The sequence below is a fragment of the Micropterus dolomieu genome, linkage group LG19 (assembly GCF_021292245.1).
Source record: "Micropterus dolomieu isolate WLL.071019.BEF.003 ecotype Adirondacks linkage group LG19, ASM2129224v1, whole genome shotgun sequence".
NCBI lineage: Eukaryota > Metazoa > Chordata > Actinopteri > Centrarchiformes > Centrarchidae > Micropterus > Micropterus dolomieu.
Window position 1 is genome coordinate 11,149,060 of NC_060168.1, and position 18,468 is coordinate 11,167,527.

Here is an 18,468-nt window from a genome sequence, read left to right on the forward strand (position 1 = left end):
TGATATGACTAACCAGGATATATTGATATTTACAACAATATGTCATTGTATCATCTCCCTCAGACTTTCATACTGATCCATTTCCACACGAAAACATGCAAAGAACGTAGGTGGGATGTTTTAGGCTCTGGAGGTTTGGAGGAAAAAAATGATGGAAGTTAGGTGGAAAAGCGAATTATTCTCAAGTGTCGGAGTAGGCGCATCTGAAAAATAAAGAGGGAATGGGGGCAACAGAAAGACAAAGAAGATAATTTGTATTGGAAAATGCCACTGAAGTGTGACCGCACTCAGAAAACACCAGGGAGCACAAGCTCACAGAGCAGGAATAAATGAATTTACTTTCTACACTTTCTTCAACAATCATTAAATCAGAATATATTTTCCCAAGATATAAGTCCACCAAGGACTCTAGTGCACACCTAAGTAGACTGCAATCCAATATACTAACACATTGACATCCAAAAGTGGTATTTACTAAGCCTTACTCAAATACATTAATCAAAATATATGCATTATAGAAAGTGGCTGCACATATTCACCCATGTTGTTTATTTATTTGGGATTAGTCAAATCTAAGAAAATCTGTATTAACCCTCCCTATTGCCATGCTTATTATATTTTCTACATTTATACTCTATATAAATTTTTACCCAAAACTTTGTACGGTGTGACATAAGTCTAACACACACACGTTGTATGAAACTACTTAAATAAAACACTTACTAATGGAAACATCTTGGAACGAAAATAAATTGGAAATTGAAAATATAAACGAAAGTGATTGTACAAATATGACCCTGGTTTAATTTGTTGAGCACAGACACACGTCTTTGTAAACTCAATCAAACAACATATATGAATCGCTGTCAAGGAGAAAATAAGGCTGTCTAGGTTAATTTCTGTAATGAAAGAATTTAGTTCACATAGCTGGGATAATGCATCACCAGTATGACATGGAATCCATATATTCAGCACATTAATGCAAGAGAACCAGCAAGGGAAAATTTATTTGCTCATGTCTTTACATCTGCATCCATTCATCACCATGAAATAGTGATTGTGGCCCCATAAAGGAAGATTGCCATGACAACAACTATGTGAGTTTTAATGCCCATTACTCAGTAATTGGCTATTTAGCTGAAAATCCCTCAACAGTCATTACACATCCAAGAAACAACTGCCTAATCATTTTTTTTGCTGTGCAATTCTAATGTTTGTCCAGGCCAGACGCACAGCCTTGGCCTTCTAAACCTTCATCTTACCCTTGGGCTTTTCCTGAGTAAATCAACTGGGGCATAGTAATTGTGTCTTTGTCCCTGTGGCAAAAGAAGGACCAGTATGGTGTGCATGCATGTGGGAATAATGTGTAAGCGTGTGTGGGTGGAGTCTCTACTGGACCATGCAGATGAGTTGGTCCTGCAATTGCTGCAGAAAAAAATCTTTCCTTTAACAGCTCACATCCATTCTGCATATCAGGCTAATGCTAGATCTTTTAAGACACTGTCCCTTCTCACACACACACACACACACACACACACACACACACACACACACACACACACACACTGCAAAAACTACAATTTTAGTAAGATTAATTATCTTAATTGAAGGCAAAATATTCTTATTTTTTGTCTGACAAGATATTTTTATAGTTTTTTTGGCCTTAAGTAACAAGTGAAATATTAAGATAATTAGGCTTATTTTAAGTAATATTTCCACCATTTTAATGCTTTTTTTTTCTTGTTTTTGAGTGCTCAGTTTTTGCAGTGCACACACACATTACCCAAGCAGATGAATACCATGTAGATAATCTTAAATACACTTTTTTTCAGTTTTGGCCTAACATCCACACTCAATTTTCAATAATAAAAACCTACTGAAACATGTAATCAACCTTTCACCAACATTGCTGGTGAACTTGTACTTGCCAGCAGTTCTGAGAAACCAACTTTGAGTTGCTTCCAACTCTCTTTCATCGCGTTGTGTTTAAAGCCAATAACATCACGCAGGTGTTCTGAAAGACATTTTCTGTCTCTGTTATATAAATGTTTTTTTTGATTGAGTGTCAAATGCACCAACCCAGAAATTATTATTAACTGTCGTTTGAGGTACTGTTTATGATGCGACATCAACCTATTATCAGTGACAACAGCTGTACTGGGTGAGTAGCTATATTGAAACTCAAATTAAGTGATCACAGAGAGAGGTCTCAGAACTGAGCTTTACCTTACAAACTGAAAGAAGAGAACCATCAGCCATGTTTGTGGATTTTGTTACCTTTTTTAAAATTTATTTTTAAACTTTATTACGTCAATACAACATACAGACAAACTGTATGGGTACAAAATGTAGAACTTGGCATAGCAAGGAAAAGACAAATAATACACAAAAAGAAATACATTTTTAAAAAAGTAAAAGAAAAAATATGTGTATATATAAGTAAATGTACAAATGTATTGTGTAAATTCATAGTTTTACCATTTTTAGAGCTTTCTTGTTTTGGGATGAGTTTATAGTTCCAATATATAATTTATTTTCTTTCTTTAGCACAGTGAATAGTGGTTTGGCATTAGTAAAACAAATGTGTAAAAAAAATTAGCAGAAGGTTTTAGGATTACATTCAACATTCGTAAAACCAAAGATAACATTTTTATACTGTCCAAAATCCCAGTAAATATTATCAATTACAAATCCACATAGACCTACATCTTTCGACAGTTTCTTGGTGTAAGTACAATGCCATAATATAGACATACACATATATAAATGGGCTTTAGTTTCTTCATGAAAATCAGAGAATGTGCACATAATGTCAGTATCTTTTTACAACTTCACCAGAAAGAATTTTACAGGGTAGAAATGATTCAAAACCTTACAGGAAATTTCTCTGACGTTATTCACCAACATATATTTGTATGAAAGAGTCCAAACTGCATAAGCAGTTGGTACTGCTAGAAAGTCCTTTTGAAACAAAGTGCAGATTTCTTATTGCTTTCAGGGAGGCCCGGAACAAGTTTTTTTCTATGAAATTTTCTGCAGGCTCAAGTTAGATATGTAAGTACCTTTGAAAAGCATAATAAATCTAGAAGGGAGAGCATTAAAGACGATTGCAAATTGTTGAGCAATTATTACTGGAAATGACTGGAAATTTATAAAGTTGAAGGATTTCATTATTAAACAGCAAATGATTCTCCTTAAACAACTGGCCCACCGATATAACATTGTCTCTAAACCAGTAATAAAAAATGTCCCCATTAATCGAAATATACTATCTATGCAGCACAAAATTATGCTTGTATTATATATGTATTATGGCTGCAGATGGTAGATTAATATTCAGAGACATGAGAGTGGTCTCAAACTTCTAATTTAACCCTTGGCAAGAAAGCAATAAGCTCACTGATCTGAATTTTCTATCACCAAATTCACAATAAAACAAAGAAACGGTCAACTCTTCATAGTGTGATTATTACAAATGAAACCAATTTGTTACAATTCATCAAGCATATGGTTGAAATAAAATCAATTTTAAACAAGAATTTTGAAAACACATTGAAATTGCAAAAGTAGACTTTCCACACATACACAACACAGAATACCAGTACCCTGATCGGCATTATTTCCTTCTCCTCAGTACCATCGGGCCATCAGAGCTGGCAGGATGAAGGTAACAGGGGAACATATTCCCTGTTCACCTCTTCTTCTTCCTCCTGTGGAATTAAATGAGATGCCACCCAGATCTAGACAATAACCACTCCTGACACTCCACTCATCTGAATTTCAAGTGGAAAGGCAAAAGGGACAGGACTTGCCCCAGGGAGAGCGGGTAATTCTGCAAGGAGGGACTATGGGTCAGTAGACTGATTTGATAAAGGTAAGAAGTGCCATGATAAACAGCATGCAGCCAAGAAATTACATATGTGAGAGATTAGTACTAAAGAGGTTACTACTAATGCTATGAATACAGAGTCAGGTCAGAAGAAAGGGAAATCAATGGAGAGAAAATTAGTCATAATGTTATTAACCTATTTGACCAAAGAAACACAGGGTATACAATCACAAATAAACGCCACCGTGTACTTACACCCTTGACCTGTCCTTTTCCCCAGTTGTTGCCACAGTTACGGCTGATTAGATGACCGCTCCACAGGATCCACCGGGCTGGTTGATGGATTCACACTTCAGTTACTCGATAAAAACAGAGTGGAGCACTTAGAGCAGGGCACTTGATAGGTCAAAAGACTTATCGATGGAAAGATTGCAACAACTGAGAAAATGAGCAAGAGACAGGGAGTTATGGAGTGAGATTGTATGTATTTGTTCTGTCTGTTGACTGTGTTTTCCTTGTAATCTGTTGTTTTGTGCATTGACTGTGTAGCGTGGTTTTATTCTTGTGTTTTGTGTGGACCCCAGGAAGAGTAGCTGATGCTTCTTCATCAACTAATGTGGATCCTAATAAATCAAATCAAATCAAAGGAATGTTAAAAAAGGGTTTTAGAGCAAGCATAGAGCTGCAGCTCTAATGTTGTGTTTGTTTGCCTTTAAAGCACACAACATTTAGGGAAATACAAGATTTGCCAAGATTGAGATCAGAAGATGGATTCCACTAATGTCTGCATAGAAAGAATAAAGCTACTGCAAGCAACAGGTTATCTAGCACTGGAAATGGAGAAATAGCTAGCCTGGCTCTGTCCAAAGACCGCATCCTACCAGCCTACCAGCACCTCTAAAGCTTATAAATTAACACACTATACAGCCCATAATCGTTCCCAGGGCGTCAAATACCTACGCTTTGTCACATCTTTCGCGGTCTGGTGGTCTGGTACCAATACACATGGCAGCCTTTAACGTAATAGTTCAATGCACTGGGGAAAGCCCTTTAGCGTCATTGTTCAACACTAAAGGTCGGCCTAGTTTAAATAACAGAAAAGTTGGCTGGGGTGGATGGGTAGGTCATAACAAAGTCCTTATAGGCAAGTCATGCCACTCGGCCGCCATCTTGGCTATTTTGGACTAACAAGACCAGGCTTCTATCTGAATGAATGGATTGTTGTTTTACGGAGTTGTTTATTGCACATACAACCCCTTAAATTGAAGTGTTGTTTTTACACACAAAATCTATGCCATTAAACAGCTAAAAGGCTAATAGTGGGAGCTTCAAATTTATTGTACAGAAGTAAAAGTGGTATCAATTGTCTCATTTAACTCATCTAACATTTAAAAAAAATAGCGCACAAAGATATTTCCCAAAAAGTCAATAGTCAAAATATGCCTTTAAGAGAGTTACAGTATGTAAATGCTCTGTATTTGTATAGTGCCTTTCTAGTCTTTTTGACCCTTCAAAGTGCTTTTACACTACATCTGCATTCACACACTGAGCCTAAGTGCTCAAACAGAAACCAACATTCACACACAGGTGGAACAGCTGCCAGAGGCAATTCAGGGTTCAGTATCTTGACCAAGGATACTGTGACACGCAGCCTGGGAAGCCGGGGATTGAACCGCCGACCTTCTGATTAACAGCCAACCTGCTCTACCCACCCCTGAGCCAGAGCCACAGCCACAGCCACCCCAAGCCACCCCAAGCCACCCCAAGTCTTGAGACTTGTTCCAGTCAATTACAAAGCAATGCTGGAAAAATAAGGAAGAAGAAGTTTGTTATCAGACCACGACAATGGTAACAAAGTTGAGTGGAAACAGGAAGAAAAAATAGAGACAGGGTTGAGACAATGAAAGGAAACTGAGGTGTGGCGATGACCTAGATTCAATATGGCTTACCTGAAGTACCTTGACGCTCCATTCTTCAGAGTGTCTCCTCACACTACCTCAGCTTCTACTTTATTCTCCACGCTACATCTAACTGCAGTTACCTAGTCTCACTGGTGCCATGTAGTTTAATGTTTACACGTGCATTTAAAAGCATTTGCCTGCAAACGCTGAAACCCTGCCTCGATGTTTTGGTTCTGTTCCGCTGAAGTGCCTCAGAAGTGGTTGGCTGATGGTTTAGGGGAATACTGAAGTCCCACAGCTATGCTAAGAGAAGGTAAACATTGAATTTCTGATTTGATATTAAAATCTTTTACTAAGTTAAAAGTAGCAAAACCACAGTGCAGAAATTGTTACAAGTACTGTTACAAGTAAAAGTTATGCATTCAAAATTCCGCTTCTAAAAGTACAAAAGTAAAAGTTCACATTTTTCAGAATAGCTCATTTTAGATTTATTATTCCATTAAGATTTTTGATGCTTTGAAGTGTGCATCACTTTAATATTGCAGCTGGTAAATGTGGATCTAATTATAATGTATTATATATTATTTTATATACTGCAGGATAGCTTGTGAATTCCCCCTGGGGATCGTTAAAGTCTTGATGATATGTGTTGATTATTTATTTATTATATTCTTTTGTATTCTTAATTTGAATCTGGAAAGTAACTAATAACTAAAGTTATCAAATAATATGTACTGGAATACAAAGTATAATATTTGTAGTGTTGAGCTTTCAGTCTTCTCTGATGCTGACAGCTCTAATAGTAGCTCGAGTGGACCTGAAGGCAGAGCAGGCATGAGCCAGGAGATTCTGGCTCGCACTGTTTTTCTTCCCCTGAGCATGCACAAATAAATGCAGTGTGAATTTGTGTAATACGGTGTGAAATCCATATCATTATTTTATCATCACAAAATTTGCAGAATTACAGAATGTACGAGTTCATCCCTGAGGATAAAGGGATCAATGCTAGTTTGATAAAGATAGGATTGGAAGCAGATGGGTAATTCTGTGTTATTATCTGGGGACTAAGATTAACAACCTTTAAAATCATGCAAATTTTCCGCCCTACCAGCTATATTTCTGATCAAACAGTCTACTACTCAGGTGGATCCCAGACTCACAGTGCCAATAACCCTTTTCTGAAGATAATTATCTCACATCATTGGCTATAAAACCAGCAGAAACTAACAACAACAACAAAAAAACTGTAGTTGTTGTGTTGCAGACAGTATGCCAGCCACGATGTTTTCCAATTTGGGGGATACAAGGGTTTAAAGCTTAAATAACCTCCCAACCATTTCAAGTGGCAGCTAGCCACAAAGACAAGAATATAAGATGTTAACATCGAGGGAGTAAGCAGCTTATTTTTCACTGGATTATTCTATTTTTCACCCCCTCTGGGCTGAGTTCCACATCACAAAGTCCTCATGGGAAAGGGATGAAGCAGCTGCTCATTTAATTAATCCTGTGATTGTATGGTGGCTCTGACCGCTTAAAAAGTTGTCCCGAGCAGGACATTGTTTTTTTGTTTTTTGGTCATCTTAATAGACAAGGTCTCTCTTCAGGGTATGCCCTGCACTGTGAGTAATACATAATTCATTGTGCACACAAGGCACATGAGGCAAAACACCAGGTGACATTTCATTAATTCATTCAAACTTTTTGTCCAAAAGGGGCCAAAAAGAGGATTTTCATGTTTAACACGCAGCCTAAATAACCCATGTCTAGTTTTTATTCATAGTCTGATTTGTAGAATAAAGTGTTCATTTGTGTTCACTGCCTCTACTACTGGTTGCATTTAGACTGTTTTGTGGGGAAAAACATATATAACCTTTATTTCATCAGGTAATCTTACTAGTTCCTAATCACAAACAATTCACAGTTCATATATAAGACAAATAAATCTTTAAAGGAAGAAAGAGATACAGAAAGCAAACTACTGACATTCACAGAAAATATGTTCATGTGCATAACTGCAAACTAATGCTATCATAAGAGCTAGTTAGTTTCTTTATATTTTAGCATACAATCAATAATCAATTCAATCAATTCAAACAGCCAGGGGCTGTCTATAGCAGAAGTTTCCATCCAGCAATTATTTTCTTTTGTTGTTACTAATCCTGTGAGGGTTTGAATTTTTAATAAAGTGTTTCACTGAAGCACCAAATGCAGTTGTGGTTAGTAGTCCTGTAGGTAAGTTTCTGCTCCCAGTCCCAAACAGAATGCTGTGCCATGCTCTATGAACATTGTCTTCAAAGCATTTTAATTAAACTTTTGTGAATAAACTGTTCTTGAGGGACCAGGCTACTAATATCACACTTGTGATCCTATGGAGGAAAAAGTATAAAAACACTGCACCAAAACTTTGACAGTAAAGAGATGAAAGTAGGAATGATGAAATGAAATATAGGAAAAGATAAAAAGAAAAGTCTCTGTGCCTTACAGGAAGTTTTTCTAAGAAAACTCTACAGTGAGAAAGAAGGGAGGCAGGATTGAAACCAGATGATACTTTGGGATCAATAAACGCAATAGCAGGAGTTTACAAAGAGACGTAGATATTACCCAAAGATAAAAGTGTTATCAAAGAAGAACTGTCACAGATAAAGCCTACGTCACAAGCCAACAAAGATTTGAGAGGAATATTACATTACAATATCATGTCCATTGTATCCAAAGGAACACAACAGAAAATACTTTATCCACTTCAAGTAGACACAACAGTCATGGGGAGACATGACAGCTGGCTCAGAACAGAAGCTAGTGTGCAGTGCTTAGCGTCTATGCCACATTAATTCATATGTGTTCCTCCTGGATATGGCAGCCGTCACAGTCATTTAGGAGAGATTTATCTTTGTCCCTCTCATGGGCAGCCCTGTGACATTTCCATTTGTCACATGACAGCAAATCACCAGGCCAATGCGTGGGCTGTGACGTTTTGCAACAGGGGACTGATGGCAAAGAAACCAATGTGCAGCATTAAGTGTTCTCAACCCAAACAGAAGATGATAGGGGAGGATGTGTGCATGAATGTTTTATGGAATTCTAGGGAAGATGGACGGATTGATGGTTGGATGCATGAGTGGATGGATGGATGGGTGGGAGAAGAAGTGAGAAGCTGAGAGCTATAGAGGCGAGGAAATTATGGGAGGGGCAATAGAGCAGATGAGTGACACATGACTAAAGGACGATCACTTGTGGTGTGTATGCGGCAGTGGGGTACTGTTCAGCCAAGGATAACTGATTGCATTTAAAATGAAAAATTAACTACGGGAGTGTTCAAAAGGAACCAGTTACTGACAGACCTTAATGAATGAGGCTGTGACTAGAAAGCACATACATAAGCCACGTTTCCACCAAAAGACCTCTTTTTAAGGAACTAAAAGGTTCCTTCAGCCTATTGTTGTGTGCGTTTCCACCGTGGACTAAAGACCTGCGAAGATTAGGCAAATTAATCAGCTGACGTAGGCTGTAGGCCTATACTCCGTACAAAGCGATGGACTGGCATCATTATTTAGTGACCACTATCCATGAGCAAAATTCATAAATGAACATCAGATTTAAATGGAAAATAATGAAAAACTAGCTTTGCTTGACCATTAAAAACAGCCTTTTTGTGTGGGAGTACAATGAAGAGATCTGTTGAACACTGACGCCTCTGGTAACAAACTGGATAAAGCCATCAGGTTCATAAAACAACTTCAGCACAGAGAAAGAAACACAAACATAAAATTGCGACAGTTTGGAAGGTTATTAAAACGTTTACAGCCAACAAGAGCTGCAGGTCAGCTGCAGCACTCACGTCTGCGTCCTCCTGAGCGTCGGGATTTTTAACGAGATTTATCACCTGTTGTAATCAGCTGTTCCGCTTGTTCTGGAGAAGAGGAGACCGACTTCGGCTCCGTGTAAAAACTTTCTGAAAAACTTTGGACCCAGTATTAAACGTAACTCCATCAGCTGTTAGCTGTAAACACACCGCTGCATACTGGCTGCTATTCCCGAGCAATACATTTAATGCTGACGTACGATCTCAGGCGGACATCAGCGAGACTTGTGTGACTATTTGAATGTTGATTGTGATTTACTGGTTTGCAAACAAAGGTGGAAAACAAGAACAGTAGAAAAAGAACAGGCGACAGCCTCGATTTAAACCCCGTAGCCTCAACTCACCCATACAGAAATTCACTGAAAGGCGAGCCCCACCCCAAGTACAGGTACTTTCGGAAAGTACAACCCTGGTAAAATAAAGACCCTAGAACTAAATTTAGACCCTGGTGCATGCAGTGGAAATTTTGGAATTTTGAGTGTGTTCCTCCAAAGGTTCCTAGTTCCAGGGTATAGTTCCTGTATACTGTACTAATGCACACTCACACACCTAATGCTGGCGCTGCATCCAAATGGGTATATAATGATGTGGACTAGGTTGTACCAGTCATTCATAAACCCATTTGTGTGTAAAGTCCCTTGTAAGTTCTTAGTAACTACTAGCTAGTTTCTAGCTGGTGGTGTTTATTAAATCAGGTTGCACCATTAAAGCTTATTTAAGCAATATTTTAAGTATAGGCTACATGTCCATAATATATAAAACTACAGCCAGCTGTCAGTTATATTAGCGTAGCATAAAAAGGCAATGGGGAAACAACTCGCCTAAAATATTTGAGATTCTTCTGTTTCTGTGGCTGTTACCTTCAACATCTCAGTTTTGGGATGTGTTGCAGAGCTACAGTATGTACATGTCATGGTTGTAATTTCAATAGCTTGCTCATTTCTGAATATATTGACATCAAACCACCTGTCGAGTGTCTTGGACATCCTCCCACAACTTCAAAATTAATTCGTCTCTAAAAAACCCTTTTGCAAATCCTTTAACACCATAATATGTGAACTATTGCCTAAAATATGTTTAGCTTACAACCTTGAAATGTGTGTGGTTGGGTAATAGGTGACTGGAAAGCTGTTTGGGAAAAAGCCCTTAGCAAATCTATTAACACAGTTATCAGTCACCTATTACCCAACTACACACATTTCAAGGTTGTAATTTCAATTGCTAAACATATTTTAGGCAATAGGTCACCCATAATGGTGTTAAGGTATTTCCTAAGGGCTTTTTCAGAAATTAACAGCTGTGAAAGTTGTGGAAGGGTGTCCAAGACAAATGAGATGTGGTTTGATGTCAATATATTCAGAAATGAGCAAGCTATGGGATTTACAACCTTTAAATTTGCATAATTAAAGATATGGGTAAATGATAACCATGATTTTTGGATTTAAAAAAATGTAAACTTTATTTTACAAATATTGAGGGCTGTCACTCTATAATGGCAGTGGTTTCCGATGCCTATGTTTAAAAAACGAAAAAGTTATTCAAGATTCAGATCTGGTCGTATTGCACTTTTGCAACGGTCCCTAACTATGCCTGTGTTGGACAGTTAACTGTGCTCAACTGCATCGTTATCTCTGGTCATTTCAAAACTGTCAAACATCTGCCTAAATTAGCTCTCCAACATATCCCAAAACTGGGAGACAGGGCTTTGACATGAAGCTAGTGAAGGTAACAGTCATTCACTCCGGTTCACAAATCCTATTATGTTGTTTTTTTATAACCTATACAAAAACCAATGGGACTTAAAAAACTTCAATGTTAACATCTTTATTAAACAGCATTTTAATCAAGTGTTGGGACAGTTGTGTTGACAAAATCCCATTTTCTCTTTTACTCCTCACTCCTGGTCCAGAAGGGTTTGAGGAACCAGCAGATGCCAGTTGTGTCTCAGCCAGGCTCATCAGCCAATTTGGCATGTTTATACCTGGCCATTTGGATTTAACCTCAGCCACCACCAAACTAGTATATGAAGCATCTATGCTTATATATGAATATGGGACTGGCAGATAAATAGTCAGATGGCAAGGTAATATAAAAAGTGAGCTAGCTAATAAACAAGTTAGAGGAATGGACAGGTAGACAGGATTTCGTGGGCGTTTAAGCAGTGAGAGAAACAAAAAGGAAAACAAACCTAATCACAGGCAGGTAGGCAGAGGCAGGCATGTGGATCCTGACTAACTCTGACTTGTCTGCCACTCCAACAGTCCTGCCTGCAACTATTCATTCGCCCCCTGGCTCACAGATTAGACATTTGCATCCTCGCCCTCAGGTGCTTCACAGACGTCTCCATTTGTCTCTCTCACTGTCAGGGACTGTGAGAGCTCTCTGGTTTGTATGATTCCTCAAGTTGGATGCACATCTGATCATGTTCGATACACAGTGCTCCTCATCGTTATCATTAAGGGTAAAAAATTATTGTTATTCAAGAATATATTGCCATCAGAGTGACTACAGTGAGTTTAATGATGCAGTAAATTACCCAGGGTAGCAACATATTGGCTTGTTAGCGACCAGTTAACATTAGTAGTCAGTACTGGGGAATACAGGCTGGGAAAGCAATAGGCTGCAGCGCCTGCACTGGAATCTCATTAAGTTATACCCTCAAGGCCTTCTCACATACACTGGAACTCCTACCATAATTAGTGATATTGGTCATGCTACAGAGCCACAGGAGAAATAAAGATCTAATAGAAAAGAATCACTGGTACTGGAGCTAAAAGACTGACCATTCGGCTCACTCAGTGCTTTGGTCTTTCATGTTGTGATTGACTGCAGTGTTTGTGGATAAATCATCACCATCATCATCATCATCATCATCACCACCATCACCATTATCAATACCAGGATTCTGCGCCTGGTTATTTTTTCCCCCAGTAATCATCAGCAGCAAAATCCAGTGCAACACATTTCCAGTGGCCAAAATGTAGACAAGAGCAGCTCTTGACGCGAGGGATGGAAAAGTAAAATCATCAGTCACAAGCTACAGTAGGGGGAAAAAGGACAAGAATGGCATTTTCAATAAACTTTTATGAGAGACAAATAGAGAAAAGCAGTCCAAAATAGTCCCTTTATCTCGTATGGGAGCCGCACAAGTATTTTAAGGAAGTGAAGATGGAGATAGGAGACAGAGCTGAGAGGACACTAATTCAGATGATGACACTGATGCAAGGGAACGGAGTTGGAGGTGAGGAGGGAGAGGGCATGAGGGAACAAGACAGAGGAGAGCTTCAAAGCCCAGAAGGAGGTGCGGTGTCAGTGTTAATTGGTGGAGAAAGAGGTAGATGGAGATTAAGGGCAAGAAGAATAAGACCGTGTGGGAGGAGGAGAATGAGCGGAAGATAAAGAAGTGATATGGCGGATCAAACTGGATGCTAATGTATGTGTGTGTGTTTGTGTGTGTGTGTGTGGAGGTGCAGGGGCAGTGGGGAAAAAAAAGGGAAGAGATGCAGCGCAAATGACAGTGGCAAAAACAGAGAGGGAGGGAGGGGGGTGCACAGAGGCTGTGTGTGGAGATGAATACAGCTGTGCAGAGACCCAGAGGGAGATGCAGAGACGGTAAAACATCCAACAGGAGCCCACACTCCAGGAGCAAATAACACAAGCAACTGATAGACGGTAGATGGAAGAAACACTGGGATATAATCATAGATAACCGAGGAAAAAGACCAGTCTCAGCCACTCACAGCATTTGAGGCGGAAGAGTGGGGGGCAGGAACAAAAGAAAGCGTGGAAAGAGAAGAGGAGTGACCTGAGGTGGGAAAAGAAAAGCAGAAGACTGAAACAGGTAGGAGAAAGAGAGAAACACGCGATGACTCCAAACATGAAGAAAACTGTGTGTATGTAGAAGAAATACTTACAGTATAAATAGATGAATTGTAAAGCCAAATATCTCTTTGGAGAAAAATGAAAATAAAGGAAAAGAAAGAGATATTCTATCAACTAATATGTTATTCTGTAGTTAGACAAAGTGTGGCTTAAGGGAAAGAGGTGACGGGGGAAGTGTGGACTCAAAGAGGAATGAGTGGAGGAAGGGAGCAAAACAATGCAAATAATCAACTGAGCCTTAAGCTGCAGCACTGTAAACAAGAAAAAGAACTGAGAAATATGGTGGCATGCGTAGAAAAACAAGTAGGTTCTAATAACATTCTACAACTCTTCCATTTTGGCCGACAGAAAAGGAAACGAATGGTGTTCATACGCATCATGATTTATAACGGCAGTGCCATGTAAATAATACATGGAATATTTAATGGAAAATGCTTTTCTGAGGTTTTGGCAATATGTCAATATAATGTTTGCAAACATTGCCTGGTGTATAGCTGCAAACACAAACACACGCAAGAGTGATTAAGATTATTTGGATGGAAATTAAGAAGGGAAGGAGGGCTGAAGTCTATTACTGACTGAGGTTAATCTTCAAGAGGAGGAAGGAGGGAAGTGATGGCAAATAACAACTAGACAGCGGGGGGGGAGGGGGGGGGACGACAACTAGACACAGAAACACATAAATGCAAGAATGTCAATATGCAGGTGCACCCATGTAGCCTTATCTAGACACTGCCTTTATCTCTTTCTGTGTTCTTAGAGCCGAATGGAGCAGCAACTAATATATTCATGGAACAGGGAGGCGGAGATCAATACAAGTTTCCCCTGCGTTTTACAAGTTTGAGGGCAGGGAGGAGACAGTTTATTACATCAAAGGGTGAGAATGGCTGCTGTGGGCACATCTCCCCCTGAGGTGTGTGATCACTTTGGTCAGGTGCTGCCACCCTATGGTGAAACAGTGTTATCCCATAAAATGTAAATGTGTAGGAGAATGATTTGTGGTTCAGCGGTTTAAGTGTTCCTGTTTTGGTTTGTCACATCTCCCTGAGCACAGTTGCTGACCTCTGCCTGCTGATCCGCCATGTCTGTCCAGCTGCACGTGCTACTGACCCTCTGCATGACCTTCACACAGGGGTGAGAGACCCGCTGTCAGATGCTGATGCTGATGTTCATATTGATTAGAAGCGCAATCCCTTAGCTTGTGCTCTGCACTGACTTTTATGGTCCAATTCCCATCTCTGTGTCATCTCTTTTCATTGTTAACAGTAGTTGTATGTATCCTAACCACCACTGGGGGGAATGGAACGACTCACAGCTTCTGCCAACAATTCAGAAGCTGATGAAAGGATACAACCGCTACCTCAGACCTAATTTCAATGGTAGGAATGATTGTTTCAGTTGAAATTGACTGTTAGAAGAGGCTGCTCTACAGCGGTCGTTTGTGTACCTGTCTATCCCCTAATTGAAAACAGACTTATTTCCCCAATCTTCCTGTGATCTGTCTTTGACAGAGGGCCCTGTGGAAATTGGAATGAGTCTTGACATCGCCAGCATTGATGCCATCTCAGAAATCAATATGGTACACCACTCTCCTTACTATTTTTTTGGCAGTGGCTGAATGAATTTAGAATGGAAGAATTGAAGCATTATCTTCTATATGTCAACTTTTTAGGACTACACTGCAACTATCTTCCTCCGTCAGCGGTGGCGTGATTCCCGGTTGGTGTTCCCGGGCAATGAGAGTGTCAGCGTGGACGGACGCCTTGTGTCACTGCTCTGGATCCCTGACACCTTCATCCCCGACTCCAAGCGTTCCTTCTTGCATGATGTCACGGTGGAAAACCGCCTCATCCGCATCTTCAGCAATGGAACCGTTCTCTACGCCCTCCGGTACATATTTGGTGAAATGTTTAGGTTGTTTTTCAATTTTTTTTTCTTAACTTCATGCTGTTTTCATGATTGTCGTGGTAATCAACCGTTAATTGGCCTAAGGTTATACTAAAAAAAGAAAGCATGTATGTATCATCACTTAGTCATATAACTTACGAGAATGCCACCAAATTTCTGTATTTCTCCTGCCCTTCAAATAGTTCAAATTGTGTTAATGAAGATTCGTATTCCCCTACGGCCACAGTAAAAGTGTTTCCTGATGTCTAATCTACCATGTCACACTGATGCAGAACGTTATTATGACCAGACAAGTTTGTTAGTGACAGATAGGGCAGCATTGCACGGGGTAGTCTGGGTATTACTAATTTATTATTAGGAACACATTTTGATTCATGACTGTTGACATTGCATATACGTTGTATGGTAGAGCCATGTTGTCCATATCTGTGTTTGTCAATGAAAAATCTGCCATGTGCCTTGGTTTTCATATAAAAATTTGCATATTTTGCTATAGCTAGGCCCTATATACAGAATGGGAGACTTTAATGTCCTTAGCAATAGCAACATTGTTAAAACCTATTCTATCAGCAGAAGAATTCCTAATGCTCAGAGACTGTCACTGAATTCCAATATAATATATATATATATATATATATATATATATATATAAAAAATATATATATATATATAAATTCCATAATTCCAATATGTCAGCCACTTCTACATAATAAATCCATCAAATACAGTGGTCTTTTATACTTTTTAAGGGTCTCAGGGGGAGAGTTCTGTGTTTACTCATTATTAATTGCCTTGTCCTACATCAAAACCTTAACAACGTTTCATGCGGGAGTTTTCGTACGGTTCTAATGATCTTGCTATGAATTCACAACAGCATCACAGCTACGATTGCCTGCAACATGGACCTAACTAAGTACCCCATGGACAGACAAGTGTGCACCCTGCAGCTGGAGAGCTGTGAGTAACCCCTCCCCCTCCCCTCCACCATCAAACATCCAAATCATCATCATCATCATCATCATCATCATCATCATCAGTGTAGTGAGTACAACTAACTGAAGAGACAATGTTGTCTTAAGCAGGTTGTATTCATCAAACCTTAATTGCGTGATTGTGAATGTGTGTGTGATCAGGGGGCTACAACCTGCAGGACGTGGTGTTCTACTGGACCAGAGGGAATGACTCAGTGAAAGGTCTAGACACACTGCGGTTGGCCCAGTACAGTGTAGAGAGCTATTACACCTCAGTGTCAGAGGCTGTGTATGAGACAGGTAAGACACTTCAGCTCCCAGAATTCCCCTTCCCTTGTGCAGTAGTAAAGGGGAAACTTCTTGTCGAGCACAAATACAACACATTGTCTTTAGGATCTTTTTTTGTGCCTCTTCACAGGACAATACCCCAAGCTGGTGTTGCATTTTGCACTGCGCAGAAATGTGTTGTTCTTTATCTTGGAGACGTATGTTCCCTCCATTCTGCTGGTGGTTCTCTCCTGGGTCTCTTTCTGGATCAGCCAATCCTCTGTCCCCGCTAGGACCTGTATTGGTCAGTATCATATGTCTAACTGCATTTGTTAAAGCATTATGATGTTGGTACATTTCAGTGCATCCACTTAAATTAAAAATTTTAATTATTATAAAAATTCATCATTATATATTGATTCCATGTATGACCTTATACTTTTTAACATACCATCTCACCAACATCATATGGTATATATATAATATAAAACCCATTTTCATTTAAAATTGCATGTTTATGCTGGTTAAAGTTTATGTGAAACACATTTTGCGTTTTAGTGGTGTTTTCACTTCAGGACAATAGGAAGACCTGCAGTAGTCAGCTGTGCATTACAACTGCCCTGCTGTATCTATAAAAATATAAATATCAGTATATCATCATTGCTTTAGCACCAGTGAAACACATATTTTGATCCTTAGCTATATGGTTGACTGAGGTCAGTACCCAATGAGATCAGACAAGAGCAAACGTTAAGAAAAAACAGCCAATGAAGGGAAGAAGGACTGATGAAGGGCTGGACTGACACACATTTTTACACTTTAATTCATTACCGATACATGGATTATTGATTCAACCCCTATCATGCATTATGAACGCAGCAACACTGTGATCTGCTTTCCAGGCGTGACAACAGTCCTGACAATGACAACACTGATGATGGGCGCCCGCACTTCCCTGCCAAACGCCAACTGCTTCATCAAGGCCATAGACGTTTACCTGGGAATCTGCTTCACCTTCATCTTTGGTGCACTGCTGGAGTATGCCTGTGCCCACTTCTGTACCATGCAGCACCACACCTTAGAGGATTTTCACAGGGTGAGGAACATGTTAGTATCATAAATATAGGCTAAGTAGTGTTTTAAAAACACGTTAGATAATGAAAACATCTGTCTATCTATCTATCTATCAGGATCTCCTGAGGGAGTTCAATGAATCCAATGGAAATGGTTCTATCCCCATCGCCAGCTCCACCCAACCAAACCAGTCTGTGGAGATTGGCTCCACTGCAGAGGAGCCCACAGAGCAGTCAGCGAATAGTGACACTCGGAACAATGATGGAACGAAAGAGAAGACGCCTGGGCAGGGCTGCGGCCTGTCTTCAGTGAAGGATGCGTCGCGTAGGGCAGCATCCGTCTTCCATGTGGAAAATCCACACAACATTGATCGCCACGCTCGCACTGTTTTCCCCACTGCGTTCCTTTTCGTTAATATCCTCTACTGGCTTTATTACCTCTTTCTCTGAGAGCCCGTTCCAAACTGCTGCATTAATTTCACCATCCTGAAGCTGCTCTACCTCTTCAATTGAGACCCAATACCAGTTGCCACTGCCTGGATCTATACTGATCATAGAACCATTTTGTATCACATATAAGAAACCTTGTTGTCCCACAGACAGGGCGACAAAGTTATGAAAAGCAGTGGAATTTCCTCTTTGTATCACACTCTGAATTATAAGCTAGTATTGATCACATATGAATGGATTGCTACTAACATATTAACATGTAAATGTGATGATACAAAGTCTGTATCTAAAAAATTAGGATTGCATTAACTAGCTGTAAACAATA

General features: G+C 39.5%; 1 protein-coding gene across 1 annotated transcript; it reads left to right on the plus strand.

Annotated features, from left to right (window-relative positions):
* Window positions 1–14,555: 14,555 nt before the first annotated feature.
* Window positions 14,556–18,143, plus strand: LOC123957396 (gamma-aminobutyric acid type A receptor subunit pi). The gene is made up of 9 exons (XM_046030144.1): window positions 14,556–14,608; window positions 14,741–14,853; window positions 14,986–15,053; window positions 15,147–15,364; window positions 16,257–16,339; window positions 16,516–16,653; window positions 16,772–16,924; window positions 17,523–17,716; window positions 17,811–18,143. Exons 1-9 carry the CDS (start codon window positions 14,556–14,558, stop codon window positions 18,141–18,143), a joined length of 1,353 nt encoding a protein of 450 aa, XP_045886100.1.
* The last annotated feature ends 325 nt before the right edge of the window (window positions 18,144–18,468 follow it).

What these genes read in the sequence shown, in the direction of transcription:
- LOC123957396 (XM_046030144.1), top strand. Translation starts at nt 14,556, where the DNA reads ATGTCTGTCCAGCTGCACGTGCTACTGACCCTCTGCATGACCTTCACA. An exon ending in TGCATGACCTTCACACAGGG is followed by an intron (nt 14,609 to 14,740) that starts GTGAGAGACCCG and finishes CATTGTTAACAG; the next exon opens with TAGTTGTATGTATCCTAACC. An exon ending in CCCCGCTAGGACCTGTATTG is followed by an intron (nt 16,925 to 17,522) that starts GTCAGTATCATA and finishes TCTGCTTTCCAG; the next exon opens with GCGTGACAACAGTCCTGACA.